Source organism: Squalius cephalus, assembly GCF_949319135.1.
Source record: "Squalius cephalus genome assembly, chromosome: 9".
Lineage (NCBI taxonomy): Eukaryota > Metazoa > Chordata > Actinopteri > Cypriniformes > Leuciscidae > Squalius > Squalius cephalus.
In genome coordinates this window covers 542,501-560,000 of record NC_137130.1, presented here as the reverse complement: position 1 = coordinate 560,000, position 17,500 = coordinate 542,501, and the positions used below count along the sequence as shown (strand labels likewise).

At 35.0% G+C, this 17,500-nt stretch overlaps 2 protein-coding genes across 2 annotated transcripts in view; both read left to right on the top strand.

The window, feature by feature from the left end:
• Positions 1–12,396, top strand: part of cog3 (component of oligomeric golgi complex 3) — a 33,188-nt gene extending 20,792 nt beyond the window's left edge. The window contains exons 18-23 of the mRNA XM_079882406.1: position 1; positions 403–537; positions 1,762–1,837; positions 2,705–2,832; positions 3,751–3,849; positions 11,461–12,396. The exon at position 1 is cut by the window's left edge and continues 88 nt beyond it. Coding sequence (XP_079738532.1) covers position 1; positions 403–537; positions 1,762–1,837; positions 2,705–2,832; positions 3,751–3,849; positions 11,461–11,487 — 466 coding nt within the window. The 3' untranslated portion in view covers positions 11,488–12,396. The remainder of the gene's footprint in view (positions 2–402; positions 538–1,761; positions 1,838–2,704; positions 2,833–3,750; positions 3,850–11,460) is intronic.
• Positions 12,397–17,071: 4,675 nt separating this feature from the next.
• ednrbb (endothelin receptor type Bb) overlaps positions 17,072–17,500 on the top strand; it is a gene marked incomplete at both ends in the record, with an annotated part of 14,951 nt that continues 14,522 nt past the window's right edge. Inside the window, one exon of the mRNA XM_079881786.1 lies at positions 17,072–17,115. Within this exon, the coding sequence (XP_079737912.1) occupies positions 17,072–17,115 (44 nt within the window). The remainder of the gene's footprint in view (positions 17,116–17,500) is intronic.

Genomic DNA, 17,500 nt, shown 5'->3' with positions numbered 1-17,500 from the left:
GGTGACGCCTGTTATTACTCATTTAACATTTAATTTAATATTCTACAATATTATTGATCTCCTGCATTGACACCATTATATGAGAACTGAACTGAACTGAGCTGGACGATGACAGAACGGTCTATATATATATATAAATGAACTAAATTAATAACTTCTTTACAACAGAAATGAACCATCACTGAACTTCCTTAAGCTGGACTGTGACGCTATTTTCTTCTAGACTCAAACTCTGTTGCATTATTTTCCTGTTATCTCTGTAACAATCTGTGTTGTAAAGCGCTATAGAAATAAAGCTGACTTGACTTGAGTTGTCTTCAGAGTGTCACAGCTGAGTCCTCGTCCAGAATAAGTGATTTATGTCTGGTTTGAGTCGCTCATCGTGAGCTCATGTTCTCTCAGGGTTCTCCAGAGATAAAGGAGCATTACATCGACTCGAAGAAGGAGGTGGACCGACACCTGAAGTCCAGCTGTGAGCAGTTCATCCAGCAGCAGACGCACACGTTTGTGGGAAACCTGGAGGAGTTCCTCAGCAAGGTCAGAATCAGAGGGCATTGTGGGTCGGCAAACACATCTATGGCGAATAGTGAGAGCTATTCTGCTTTTGTTCCATGTTCATCAAGTTTTTGCTTAAAACAAGCTAAATTATCAGCCAATGGGGTAAGAAAAATTATCTTCATTTGAATGGGAAACAAGATTATTTTTCTGACCCCATTAGCAGATAATTTTGCTTGTTTTAAGCAAAAACTCACTTAATTTAGATTTTTTTTCTCCAGAAAACAGGATATAATTTCTTATATCATTTTACTTCTCTAGTAGATGCTTCTTGATTTAAGAATTTAGGATATTTGGACTCTGTGTTTAGTGTGTAATGTTGCTGTTTATTCTCTATATCAGAGTCAGTGTTTCTGAACTCCTGAAACGCCTCCATTGTAGTCTTGAGTTTCTTCCGGGAACGAACACGTCACAATATTCCTCATTATAATAATTCATGCGCAGAATAAAGGGGCGGGGCCTGGTTGAGATAGTTAGTAGTGTGTTAAACTGGTGGTTATGGAAAGGGGCGGGATATTTCCCTAACGCACTCGAAGCACTCGACCAATCACAACACACTGCTCCAGCCAACCAATCAGAGCACAGTGTTCTTTTCAGAAGGAGGGGCTTCATAGAGACAGGAAGTAAACAGAGTGTTACTGACAGACTGTGAAGAGAGGAGCCGCAACAATGGAGAATATGAGGAGAATAATCAACATTCAAGCAGGAAAACCTGTTCTAGTAGAGCCTGAAACTACATCAGAACTTTATAAAAGGCATAATAGGTCCTCTTTAAAAATTATTGAAGTTATTTGTCAGTAGAAATCTGTGGAAGCTTGTTTCCACTACAGAATGAAAAAATTCAAAAGGTAACTGAGTTTTTATCTCAGAATTGCATGTTTGTATCTCGCAATTCAGACTTTATAACACGCAATAAGGAGATTGTGAGATGTAAACTCGCAATTGTGAGATAAAAAGTTGCAATTATCTTTAAAAAGTTTTATTCTGTGGCGGAAACGAGCTTCATTATAAATAAGTGTTAGTGTGCACTTATTCTTCTACTCATTTATTACTTTAGTCTTGGTCTTGGAGTTTAATTTAAAGGTTTGTGGGTGAAAGCGAATCCTCTCTGAACCCTTCGCTTGTGTGTGTGTGTGTGTGTGTGTGTGTGTGTGTGTGTGTGTGTGTGTGTGTGTGTGTGTGTGTGTGTGTGTGTGTTCATCACAGGTAGCAGCTTTAAAGACGATGGCTGTTGAAGGCGGACCGACGTATAACCTGTCGCAGCAGCCGTGGGCTCAGCCCGGTGAGACGCATCTCTGCTTCACTGATCAGCGTATAATCATCAGCTGACTATCCCACACACTCTTATATCGCTGAAGTGTCAGTTTGACTGATTGACATGTAAATCGCCTGTAAATTCACATATTACTTGAGATTAATGTGCCCAAACAATGCTGATTGTTATTTTGTAACATTTTGTGGCTCTAGACTATAATGAGGCCGTTCCTCAAACAGAGGCTTCGCCTGCATGAATCCGGACACATCTGAAGACACTGGCATTTTCGTCTAGAAGCGCTCTCCGTCCACGCTGGCGTTTCTGTGCGGACGAGAAACGTTTGGGAAACGCTAGATTCCCCTTTACAGCGCGTGTGTGAACCCTCACTGAGAGATGCATACGCAATTCTTCTGGCAGGATCATTTTATTTAACTAAAATAAAACCCTGATGGTCCAGGTCGCTCTCACTCATCATTATGTGTGTGTCTAAAGCGCGCCGTCTCTCATGTTTCACCGCAGCAGATGTGAGTGAACTCTGTCATGTTTGCAGGACTGAGATATGAAGAGTGTGTGAAGTTACATATTTCAGCATCAGTGTGAAAGTGGACACACATAACAGGCTCAATATCAGTATAAACATGAACATCTATTGGTACAATATGTGTCACATGACTGAACTTACGTCACCGCTTTCAAAGACCTCCGGTTTGACAGTCCGCACTACACTCCACTTCTAGAGCGTTTTCAGAAAGCTTCGTTTGCATTGATAAAACGCCGTCTCAGTGTGACGGAAAGATGCGTTTTCAAACGGGTGTGTATTAGTGTGGATGAGGCCAGAGTGTGTTCTTGATGTTTTTGCACTTATTAATAAGGATGTGTTATCTGTGCTTTCAGCCAAAATTAATGACGTTGTGATGAGCACGTACCGGGTCCTGAAGAACAAGCTGCCCGTCACCTTGCAGAGCCTGTCTCTGTATCTGGCCAATAAGGACACCGAGTTCATCCTGTTCAAGCCAGTCCGGGTGAGAGTCAGCAACTCACATCAGCTCTTCATGTTATTATTTACACGTCTGTCTTCTTAAAGACTATCAGCCTAATCATATTATACGAGTGATAGAAGCAAGTCTCGGTTTTAACCAAGCCTTCCTTCAGTCGCTGTCATTCAGACACTGCAAAAAAATGCTATTTTTGTCTTGTTTCCAGTCCAAAAATCCAGACATTCTTAAATCTAGAAGCATTTACTAGAGAAGTAAAATTACATAAGAAGTTATATCTTGTTTTCTGGAGAAAAAAATCCAGTTTTTGCTTAAAACAAGCAAAATGATCTGCCAATGGGATTAGAAAAATAATCCTAATTCAAATGGAAACGAAGAAAATAAAATCTTAATTCGAATGAAAAAATAAAAATAAAATCTTAATTCGCATAAAAAACAAGAAACAAAATCTTAATTCGAATGAAAAAATAAAAATAAAATCTTAATTCGCATAAAAAACAAGAAACAAAATCTTAATTCGAATGAAAAAATAAAAATAAAATCTTAATTCGCATAAAAAACAAGAAACAAAATCTTAATTCGAATGGGAGGATCTAATTTCTAATTCAAATGGAAACCGAGATTATATTTCTTACGCCTTTGGCAGATCATTTTACTTGTTTTAAGCAAAAACTCACTTCATTTAGATTTTTATTTTATTTTTTCATCAGAAAACAAGATCTAATTTCTAATGTAATTTTACTTCTGTAGTAAACGCTTCTAGATTTAAGAGTGTCTGGATATTTGGACTGGAAACAAGACAAAAATACAAAGTAAGAGAAGCATTTTTCTTCGAGTATCTATAGTCTCGATGTTCTCATTAGCATACTGAGGTAGGATTGGTCAGTGAGGGGTCGGGGTCATGTGACGCGGGATGTTGAGGAGAGCCTGTTCCTCTGGTTCCAGAATAACGTCCAGCAGGTTTTCCAGAGACTGCATGTGTTCCTGCAGGAGGAGTTCAGCGGAGAAGACCTGCAGATCATCGCCTGTCCCTCCATGGAGCAGGTGCGGATATTACAGTATACATCATATTACAGTATACATCATATATTACAGCAGGTGCAGATATTACAGTATACATCATATATTACAGTATACATCATATATTACAGTATACATCATATTCATACAGTACAGCAGGTGCAGATATTACAGTATACATCATATATTACAGTATACATCATATATTACAGTATACATCATATTCATACAGTACAGCAGGTGCAGATATTACAGTATACATCATATATTACAGTATACATCATATATTACAGTATACATCATATATTACAGTATACATCATATTCATACAGTACAGCAGGTGCAGATATTACAGTATACATCATATATTACAGTATACATCATATTCATACAGTACAGCAGGTGCAGATATTACAGTATACATCATATATTACCGTATACATCATATATTACAGTATACATCATATATTACAGTACAGCAGATATTACAGTATACATCATATATTACAGTATGCATCATATTCATACAGTACAGCAGGTGCAGATATTACAGTATACATCATATATTACAGTATACATCATATTCATACAGTACAGCAGATATTACAGTACAGCAGGTGCGGATATTACAGTATACATCATATATTACAGCAGGTGCAGATATTACAGTATACATCATATATTACAGTATACATCATATTCATACAGTACAGCAGATATTACAGTACAGCAGATATTACAGTACAGCAGGTGCAGATATTACAGTATACATCATATATTACAGCAGGTGCAGATATTACAGTATACATCATATATTACAGCAGGTGCAGATATTACAGTTTACATCATATATTACAGTATACATCATATATTACAGCAGGTGCAGATATTACAGTATACATCATATATTACAGTATACATCATATTCATACAGTACAGCATATATTACAGTACAGCAGGTGCAGATATTACAGTATACATCATATATTACAGTATGCATCATATATTACAGCAGGTGCAGATATTACAGTATACATCATATATTACAGTACAGCAGGTGCAGATATTACAGTATACATCATATATTACAGTATACATCATATATTACAGTATACATCATATTCATACAGTACAGCAGATATTACAGTACAGCAGGTGCGGATATTACAGTATACATCATATATTACCGTATACATCATATTCATACAGTATAGCAGGTGCAGATATTACAGTATACATCATATATTACAGTATACATCATATATTACAGTATACATCATATTCATACAGTACAGCAGGTGCAGATATTACAGTATACATCATATATTACAGTATACATCATATATTACAGTATACATCATATATTACAGTATACATCATATATTACAGCAGGTGCAGATATTACAGTATACATCATATATTACAGTATACATCATATTACAGCAGGTGCAGATATTACAGTATACATCATATATTACAGTATACATCATATATTACAGTATACATCATATTCATACAGTACAGCAGGTGCAGATATTACAGTATACATCATATATTACAGTATACATCATATATTACAGCAGGTGCAGATATTACAGTATACATCATATATTACAGTAAAGCAGGTGCAGATATTACAGTATACATCATATATTACAGTATACATCATATATTACAGCAGGTGCAGATATTACAGTATACATCATATATTACAGTATACATCATATATTACAGTATACATAATATTCATACAGTACAGCAGGTGCAGATATTACAGTATACATCATATATTACAGTATACATCATATATTACAGCAGGTGCAGATATTACAGTATACATCATATATTACAGCAGGTGCAGATATTACAGTATACATCATATATTACAGTATACATCATATATTACAGTATACATCATATTCATACAGTACAGCAGATATTACAGTACAGCAGGTGCGGATATTACAGTATACATCATATATTACAGTATATCTCATATATTACAGTATACATCATATATTACAGTATACATCATATATTACCGTATACATCATATTCATACAGTACAGCAGGTGCAGATATTACAGTATACATCATATATTACAGTATACATCATATATTACAGCAGGTGCAGATATTACAGTATACATCATATATTACAGTATACATCATATATTACAGCAGGTGCAGATATTACAGTATACATCATATATTACAGTATACATCATATATTACAGTATACATCATATTCATACAGTACAGCAGGTGCAGATATTACAGTATACATCATATATTACAGTATACATCATATTACAGCAGGTGCAGATATTACAGTATACATCATATATTACAGTATACATCATATTCATACAATACAGCAGGTGCAGATATTACAGTATACATCATATATTACAGTATACATCATATATTACAGCAGGTGCAGATATTACAGTATACATCATATATTACAGTATACATCATATATTACAGTACAGCAGGTGCAGATATTACAGTATACATCATATATTACAGTATACATCATATATTACAGTACAGCAGGTGCAGATATTACAGTATACATCATATATTCAGGGGTGCAAACAGCGCGCTTTTCGTCGCCTCCCGCTTTTTTCACGTCAGTTTGGGTGACTTGTGTGAATCGTGCAGATCCGAAGAGTTTTTTTTTGGGGGGGGGGGGGGGTTTGATTGGGTCTGATTATAATTTAACCAACAGTAATTCTGGATTGCGTCCACCAACAAGTAAATAGGAAATAAGCGAATCAGAACACTGCGCGCCAAACCAGCAGTATGTGCGCAAGCGTGAACCACTAGTGTTTCTGTCTCACTCTGGATCTGCCACTGCATCACATTTCTCTCTGCGTGGCGTGGAGTGTCCGTTTTTATGTCGGCTCTCATGCTTACTGGTTAGAGCTTGTGTTAGAGCACAATGCCTGCGTGACACACACACTTCTCGAGCCGCGCCGAAACCGCGTGCTAGAAATAGAACCGCAACCGACGCCTATTTTTCACGCGACACGCAAGAGTGTTGGAAGTTTTCAGACAAAATAGAAGGCGCAAATACATATTAATAAATTACATTTTGATGCGTGAAAGTCTCGGTTTTGACAAATGCATATATAATTGTAATTTAAAAAATAGACCTAATTATCGATTTTCAAATATTGCCCCGTCAATAGGTCTACAGAACGAAATATTCTGTAGCCTATTTTGCCGTCAATATTGCCGACGTTGTCTTTGCTGTATCAGGCTATATATATTATGTTTAACATCCAAGTGTAGATCTGTCGGCGCACAGAGCCATGCAGTCGCAGACAGCACGTGAAGTTCGTGAACACCGAATTCCCTTTTCTTTCTTATCTATTTGTGTTTGAACAGACATGTGCACGAAAAAATAAGCCAGTGTCCGTCTCAACGAGTTTCCCTGTAAACGCAGTCAAAATAAAACGGACGCGTGTCATTACCGGTATTAGATACGCGCATTCGTCTTAAAGGGACAGCACCCAATATACCTGCAGCTGTTTGTGTCACCAAAGTTAATCAAAGTTTTGTCAAAAGATAAACTGTATTAATACTTAATACAGTTAATTTACCTGAAAAACATAAAGCACTGCTTTATTTCTCGTGTATTTGTGTTTTATTGTATTTATATTTGTATTTTGTTTATTAGTTTCTATGCAGATGCACTAGGCCCAGTGCTCGAAGTGGGGCGGTACTCACCGGTACGCAGTACCGGCACTTCTGCATTTTACTCCAAAGCGTACCTGCACGTTTTCTTGCGTACCGCTACTTCTCGCATGTAACCGGTACTCTACCACTGACAGAAAAAGCGTCAGTGTCACGCCCATTTCACATATACTCCGTTTGCAATGCGTATGCGGAGCTTATTTTTTTTCCGCACCCATATTAACAGGTTAGACTAGAACTTTCGCACTGCACGCGGATACGGTCCGGCAATGCGTTCCAGGACCGGTGCATATACAGCAGTCCAACGATCGTTTCCACACCGAGTCTATTTTCGCTGTGCTGCACGCGCTGAATTAAAGTGACAGCACGTGGTTCGTGGTCAAAATTAACACAGAATATGACATTATATATAATTTGTATTATTTAAAATTACTTTTAACATTTAAAAACAGACGTTTTCAAATTCCAACGCTTGCAGAAGGTTCCTAATGGCAATACTGACTTAGGCTACAGCTTTCCTGGTAGCCTTGAGTGAATTAACTTGTCTAAGAAAATGATTCATAAAACGTATAAATATCAGTTGAGCCTATGTTTACTTTCGTCACTGACACAGACGAAAATGAAAAGACTAAGTTCAGCTTTAGGAGGAGAAGAAATAGTCCAGGATAAGAAGACTGAGAGAAAATAAATATGAAGATGAGGAGAGAGCAGGTATTGATAAATAATCTAATGACAAGGTTTTAAAGATAGCCTATTTCTTATAATTTTTTGGCCTTCAAAAGTCCTAAATTGCACATATGTAGATCAGAGAAATCCAAATTTTCTCGGGGGAGCATGCCCCCGAACCCCCCTAACTACGGGGGTCTTGAGTCTGGTTGTCCAGGGCACAGGAAATTGTTAATCCGGCCCTGGGTGAAGGCGGCGAGAGTAAGGCAAGAGAGTACTGGCACCTTTTTCCCCCCACTTCAAGCACTGACTAGGCCTACCCTACACAATTACCCCAATCATCCTAGAATTATTAATTCTTTACAAAAAGAGCTATTCAAATCATCAGGTGAAATTGTTTTCAGGAAGTAGCAGTAAAGCAAGAAGAAGAAGTGCAAGATAGTTTTTCTAAATTTCATTTGACTCTATGTGCCTATAGGGGTGGGTTGGGGATGGTGGCAATGTAGTATCTGGATATTTGCCGCGGGACGAGGGCTTCGATTACCTCTCTCTTTTTTGACCATACATGTGTTTGCACCCCTGTATATTACAGTATACATCATATATTACAGTATACATCATATTCATACAGTACAGCAGGTGCAGATATTACAGTATACATCATATATTACCGTATACATCATATATTACAGTATACATCATATTCATACAGTACAGCAGGTGCAGATATTACAGTATACATCATATATTACAGTATACATCATATATTACAGTACAGCAGATATTACAGTATACATCATATATTACAGTATGCATCATATTCATACAGTACAGCAGGTGCAGATATTACAGTATACATCATATATTACAGTATACATCATATTCATACAGTACAGCAGATATTACAGTACAGCAGGTGCGGATATTACAGTATACATCATATATTACAGCAGGTGCAGATATTACAGTATACATATATTACAGTATACATCATATTCATACAGTACAGCAGATATTACAGTACAGCAGATATTACAGTACAGCAGGTGCGGATATTACAGTACAGCAGGTGCGGATATTACAGTATACATCATATATTACAGCAGGTGCAGATATTACAGTATACATCATATATTACAGTATACATCATATATTACAGTATACATCATATATTACAGCAGGTGCAGATATTACAGTATACATCATATATTACAGTATACATCATATTACAGTATACATCATATTCATACAGTACAGCAGATATTACAGTACAGCAGGTGCGGATATTACAGTATACATCATATATTACTGTATACATCATATTCATACAGTACAGCAGGTGCAGATATTACAGTATACATCATATATTACAGTATACATCATATATTACAGTATACATCATATATTACAGCAGGTGCAGATATTACAGTATACATCATATATTACAGTATACATCATATATTACAGCAGGTGCAGATATTACAGTATACATCATATATTACAGTATACATCATATATTACAGCAGGTGCAGATATTACAGTATACATCATATATTACAGCAGGTGCAGATATTACAGTATACATCATATATTACAGTATACATCATATATTACAGTATACATATATTACAGTATACATCATATATTACAGTATACATATATTACAGTATACATCATAAATTACAGTACAGCAGGTGCAGATATTACAGTATACATCATATATTACAGTATACATCATATATTACAGTATACATCATATATTACAGTACAGCAGGTGCAGATATTACAGTATACATCATATATTACAGTATACATCATAAATTACAGTACAGCAGGTGCAGATATTACAGTATACATCATATATTACAGTATACATCATATATTACAGTACAGCAGGTGCAGATATTACAGTATACATCATATATTACAGTATACATCATATATTACAGTATACATCATATATTACAGTACAGCAGGTGCAGATATTACAGTATACATCATATATTACAGTATACATCATAAATTACAGTACAGCAGGTGCAGATATTACAGTATACATCATATATTACAGTATACATCATATATTACAGTACAGCAGGTGCAGATATTACAGTATACATCATATATTACAGTATACATCATATATTACAGTATACATCATATATTACAGTATATCTCATATATTACAGTATACATCATATATTACAGTATGCATCATATATTACAGTATGCATCATATATTACAGTATATCTCATATATTACAGTACAGCAGGTGCAGATATTACAGTATACATCATATATTACAGTATACATCATATATTACAGTATATCTCATATATTACAGTATGCATCATATATTACAGTATACATCATATATTACAGTATATCTCATATATTACAGTACAGCTGCCTCCGCCTTTCCTCAAGCTGTCCTGACGCATGGCATGTTGCGCACTCCATTTCACCAAGCCTTGTTTGTTTTCTTCTTATTTATTTAAATCCAGAAAAATTGATTTACTTGAAATGAACGTACAAATTATACGAAACGAAAAAACTTGAAAAAAACTCAAGTGATCAATAAATCATCTCCGACCCTCCATATCTCCATATCTCTCCCGACAGATTGAGTTCAGTCCATTTCCACACACTTTATGATGGATCCCAGTTTTTATATTTTCTTTCTTAATCAACCGATTAAATTAAAACAAAACAAGCAAATAATATCATAAAATTGTAACAAAAATATGAAACCAAGTAAATGTACTTAAACAGCAGCTCTACACGAGACTCTGCACATCATCACTACTACCTGTCCAAAGTGGACCGGTCAGATTCCTGTTTTTAAAAGAAGTCTCACCAAAGCTGCATTTATTTGATTAAAAATACATAAAATACAGTAAAAACAGTGTAATATTACTCCAGTGTAAATCATCTGTTGTCTATGTGAATATATAGTAAAGTGTAATTTATTCCTGTGATCAAAGCTGAATGTTCAGCATCATTACTCCAGTCTTCAGTGTCACATGATCCTCCAGAAATCACTCTAATATGAGGATCTGATGATCAAGAAACATTTATGATTATTATCAGTGTTGAAAACTGTTATTTACATTTTTATTTCAGGATTCTTTGATGAATAGAAAGTTCAAAGTAACAGAATTTATTCAGAAATATAATCTTTTGTAACATTAAACACTACAGTTCAAAAGTTCACTTTACTGTATATTCACATATAGTGAGTGTTTCTTGTCCTCCTTCCTCAGATTAACCTCCTGCTGTCGGTGAAGTAGCGGAAGTTCTTCATCAGCGGATCAGAAGCGGGAAACAGGAGGCGAACCAGTGTTCATCACCACAGACTGTGTTTGACCCGTTCGAGCGCTTAAAGACGCTGTGTGTGTGTGTGTGTGTGTGTGTGTGTGTGTGTGTGTGTGTGAGACATTCATACTAAATCATTTTGTACATTTAAATTATTGGAAGATGGGAATTATGTGTCTGTGCTGATGGAGCGAGTCGATGAACTGCACAGTTGTCCAGCAGGGGGCGCTGTGTGTGTGTGTGTGTGTGTGTGTGTGTGTGTGTGTCTGGAGCCGTTTCCTCACACAGACTTGAGTTTAAGGGATGAAAGAGGAGATCTAGGCTGATAAGAGAGCATAAAGAAGTAGATTTATTATTTCTGCATTAATATCTCACTCAGAAATGTAAATTCTCATCTTAAACTGTTATTTTTTCCTGATGAGCACAAATGGATTTTTTTAATATAATCTTTATGAAGCACACAACAAGCTCTGACAACTGTTTAAAGACACCATGAAGCTTTCTGATGTTTTATGAAAGATTGTTCCATACAGGATTGGAGTGAGTAATAACTCAACAGTTTTCATTTTCGGGTGAATTATTCTTTATCACATTTGCTCATTTTCATCTCGATCAAGCGCTCTCTCTCTCTCTCCGCTCTCTCTCTCTCTCTCTCTCTCTCTCTCTCTCTCTGAGTTTTTTATACATGCTTTGAGTGTGATGTAATATTTGATACGACTCTTCTCTGTTGGAGTGATTGTGAAGAGTTGCTGTTAATCCTGAACTAAAGCTGCAGTTTCTGACACACTTCCCCTGACGGCTGTGGTTTATTCTGATCCGCTCCGGTCGTCTCGTGATGGAGCGTTAAACACTGATCTAAATCTTAAAACACTTTAAGACCTGAAGCTGATTTATGGAATTAATAACTCATATTGAAGTGCAAATGACAATAGAAAACATCAAATCTTACATTAGAAATGTGCTTCATGCTGAAGTGAGTCCATCAGATCATATATAATCAGTGGACACCACAATATCTAGATATTCAGCATTATTAGTGTTCAGACCAGTGTTGCTCATATTAATATTAGAGTATTAAAGTTCATTCGTCCTGCAGATTCCTCATATCGGTTTACTGAACTTTATTCGATTAAGGAAAGGTCATGTTAGATCATAACTAGAAATATCACGATAAAGACCTTTATTACATACAGTAATGATAAACATGGGATGATGTAATTCTGACACCAAATAATCAAGTTGACTTAAATTGTGCGAATTCAAGTGGATTAAACATAAGAAATTAAGTTGTGACAAAATGTCTAAGTATAATTGAGATGCTATACATTGTAATTTTAATTTGACTTATTTCAGTCATTTATTAAAGAAATATTCATCGCTGAATGATACTAATTTTTCTTCCACTTTTCCTAATTTTACAGTAACACAAACAGATACTGTATAATTCTCGACTGTAGTGGTGTTAGTACGCTAAATCAGTTTTTAACCTTTATGACAAACTAAATAGTTTCCCAGTAAATCAGAAACGCCAGTGGTTTACCAGTGTAAAAGATGCACACATACTAAACATCATGGTGACACACACCTCTAAAATAATACAGTAATCATTCCTTTACTGTAACGCTACAGAACTCAAGTTAGTTCAATCACACGTATGATCAGATTTGATCCTAAAGTCCATCTGTTTTTTCCTTTGTTACTGTATTTATAACGGGATCAAGCACAGTAGAGTGTGAACGTCCAGCCGAGTGGAGTTCACATCTTCATTCTTTATTCAAGTATTATTATAGATTTTGCAGTCGTATTGTGTAGTTGTGCTTGGAGTCGATTGTTTTATTAGTGATAAAAACGCAATGAAACATGACGATTTGTGCAACATCACTTTTGTCCAGGCAAAGAAATGATGAACGCATGCGAAAACAAGACAAACACCCAAATATTAATAACTGATTATGTCAATGTTTGCTTTTTCCTCTCGGCCTTTTGTTTTTCTGAGCTTTTCTTGCGTAATAAAATAATCCTAGCGTTAGGTTTTACTTCTCATGTAAAAGTGAATTTGGCATTTTGCTAATATTGATATTTAGGCTCATTCTACTGCACACATCTATAAACGAGGCCCAGGCTTTAATCGTGTCGGGTCATGTTTTGATAATGGTAGTTTTGGTCATGTATTTTAATTGACATTCAATTCACATTCGATTTACAGTCAATTCAATTCGTATTCGATTCACATTCAATTCACATTCGATTCAATTCACTTTCAATTAAATTCACATTCGATTCAATTCACGTTCAATTCATTTTTAATTCAATTCACATTCGATTCACATTGAATTTGATTCACATTCAATTCACATTCGATTTGATTCACTTTCAGTTAAATTCACATTCTATTCAATTCAATTTACATTAGATTCAATTCACATTCGATATACAGTCAATTAAATTCGTATTCGATTCACATTCAATTCACATTCGTTTCAATTCACTTTCAATTCAATTCACATTCGATTCAATTCACATTCAATTAATTTTTAATTCACATTTGATTCACATTCAATTCACATTCGATTCCATTCAATTTCATTAGATTCAATTCACATTCGATTTACAGTCAAGTAAATTTGTATTCGATTCACATTCAATTCACATTCAATTCAATTCACTTTCAGTTAAATTCACATTTGATTCAATTCACATTCAATTCATTTTTAATTCAATTCACATTCCATTCAATTCACATTCGATTCACATTGAATTCGATTCACATTCAATTCACATTCCATTCAATTCACATTCAATTAAATTCACATTTGATTCAATTCAATTTATATTAGATTCAATTCACATTCGATGTACAGACAATTAAATTCGTATTCGATTCACATTCGATTCACTTTCAATTCAATTCACATTTGATTCACATTGAATTTGATTCACATTCAATTCACATTCGATTCGATTCACTTTCAATTAAATTCACATTCAATTCATTTTTATTTGATTCACATTTAATTCACTTTCAATTCACTTTCAATTAAATTCACATTCTATTCAAATCACATTTGATTCACATTCGATTCACTTTCAATTAAATTCACATTCAATTCATTTTTAATTTGATTCACATTCAATTCACTTTCAATTCACATTCGATTCACTTTCAATTAAATTCACATTCTATTAAAATCACATTCGATTCACTTTCAATTCACATTCAATTCAATTTCAATTCAATTCACATTGACGTCACACAGCCAGTCCATGTCATCAACATCCTACTAGTTATTCTAAAAGTATATGCGTATGGTTATTTTTGTATTATTTGCGTTTATCACGGTTTTGTGAGCAGAACAGGCCGGCGCTCTGAGCCGTGACTCGAGGACAGACCGGATGAATCCATTAGGATGATGGGATGCTGATCGGCCCCTGGAGGAAACGATGGCTGGCGTATGTGTCTGCCTGCTCTTGTCCTTCATTATAATGGAGATTATGACAGCCACATCTCCAGACGGGAAGCTAATTATGATCCGGACGGACTCGAGCTCTCTCACCTTGAGCTCGGAGAGACGCTCTCCACACTTCAGATCAATCACCATTAAAGCATGGCAGATTGGAATATTCAACCTTTGATTATAATTCCGTGATTTAAATATGATTATATAATTGTGCTGTTCTCTGAAGGTGTTGCGTGGGCCGCCTGGGTCGAAGGTCACAGATGAAAGCGTGAATCGTGGCACAGTAGGATCGCATCAATATTCTGCTCGCAAACGCAGACTTCAGCTGAATTTGCTCTCTGTGGGATTGAAAAGATATGAAATGTTCCTAAAGCTGGTGAAACTGTGACAAAAGATGAGCGATTTGAATAAATCTCGTTAGCGCATCTTTTCTCTGAGAGAAAGTGGGAAATTAGCAGGAGGAGTTTGTTCTGACGGCATAGATGAGAACGTGTGATCTGGGTAAAAGTCTGGATCTCATTCATCTTAGAAAGACTAACCCTATTGAACAGAATTACTGAGAACTGAGTGTCTCAGCTCATGTCCACTCGCTGCTCATCAAGTGCTCGACTCGTCTGGAGGGTCCTGACTTTTGCTCTTCTAATTAATTCATGAATTTGTTCATTTATTCATTCATTCATTGAAATTGTATTTAATTAATTTTTTTATTTTAATTTGATTTATATTTAATTATATTAATTTATTTTTATTTGATATATTTTTATTTTGTTTATTTTCATTTCATTTTTATTTAAATTTTATTTTGTTTATTTATTTTAATTATATTTATTTATTTATTGTATTTGTTTTAATCTTATTTATTTTAATTTTTTAAGTTTATTATAATTTTTTTCATTAATTACATATTTTTTATTTTATTTGTTTTATTAACTTTTATTTATAAAAAATTGTAGTTATTAGTTTTAATTATTTATTTATTAGAATCTAGTTTATTTTAATTATTTATTTATTAGAATCTAGTTTATTTTCATTATTTAATTTTATAAATGTATTAGAATTGTATTTATTACTTTTTATTTTTATTACATTTATTTGTTTATTTATTTTAATGTGAAGAATAGTCGTTTTAGCCATTATTCCCCAAGCTCCAAGCATACAAAAAATATTTACTCACATTTTTTTACTTGCATCTCAAGACAACTATAATATATGTTTGTAATATTTGTACATACTGTATATAAAATAAAAAATGCTCATTATATATAATAATGATAAATAATTGGAATAAACACAGATCATCTTCATAAATCATGAAATCAAAATGGAATTTTTCTTTTTTTTAAAAAGATGAATGAATGAATGCATAAAAACATAATCAGAATAACTTGCTTCACCTGTGAAACAGCTTTCGTCTCAGGTGATGTCATCAGCGCCTCCTCCAATCATCCGCTCCGGTGTGGCACGCCCACACGTCGCTCCAAACACGCATTATTTTCTTTATTCTGCATGTGAGAAACACAAGAACGTCCAACCTTCTGGTTTTGTACGTGCAGTGCCGTTATTTATACTGTCAAGCATCATAATAACTCATATGATGATTTTTGCGTGAGGAACATACTCAAAGTTAAGTCAATGTTCATTTTTTTATAACCTTTTCCTTCATCATTGCCTCTTTAAATTGAACAAAAGTGTGAAGTTTTCTGATGAGATATTATAAATGAATTTTTGCAAGCAACATAGAGTAGATAATGTTTTTGTGTTTTTGATGCCATCATTTTTCTGTTTGCTGCAAGAGTTCTGATATAACGTGCTCAGTCACATGACATCTACGACTCAGGTGATTGGCTCAAAATAATGTATCCATGGGCAAAGATGGCAGTTTAAATGATAAATAATGCACAATACAGATTTTAATGGCAGGTAAGAAGTCTTTAAGACTGTAATATTTCTCCGTTCACTCGTCATCGGCTGGAGTCACCCCTAAAGACCCTCGGGGCGAGAACTGGAAGACTAGAGAAACAGAAGCTCAGTCTGTGTTTTCGGGATGATGACTGATGATGTCGTCAGCCTTTCCCGCTCTGTCTGAGTTGTGCTGGTTGCCATGGCGATGACCCTGTCATCAAACCCCTTCACCACGGTAAACCAGTGAGTCAAGAGCTCCGGACAGAACACAGCAAGCGGAGCAGAAGACAACAGAACACCAGAGATGTGTTGATGTCTGCCGGAGGGAGGGGAGCAGAACTGCACAGGGATTCAGATATGATGTTTTATTGACAAAGTTTGGAAGGAACATGTTAAAATTATCTATCCAATCATCACGTCATTCCAACCAGCTGTCAACAATCAGTAATCAACATGTCTACCCCATCAGCTAAATGAGTGAGGCCTGTATACAGTGGGGAGAACAAGTATTTGATACACTGAAGATTTTGCAGGTTTTCCCACTTACAAAGCATGCAGAAGTCTGTAATGTTTATCATAGGTACTCTTCAACTGTGAGTGACGGAATCTAAAACAAAAATCCAGAAAA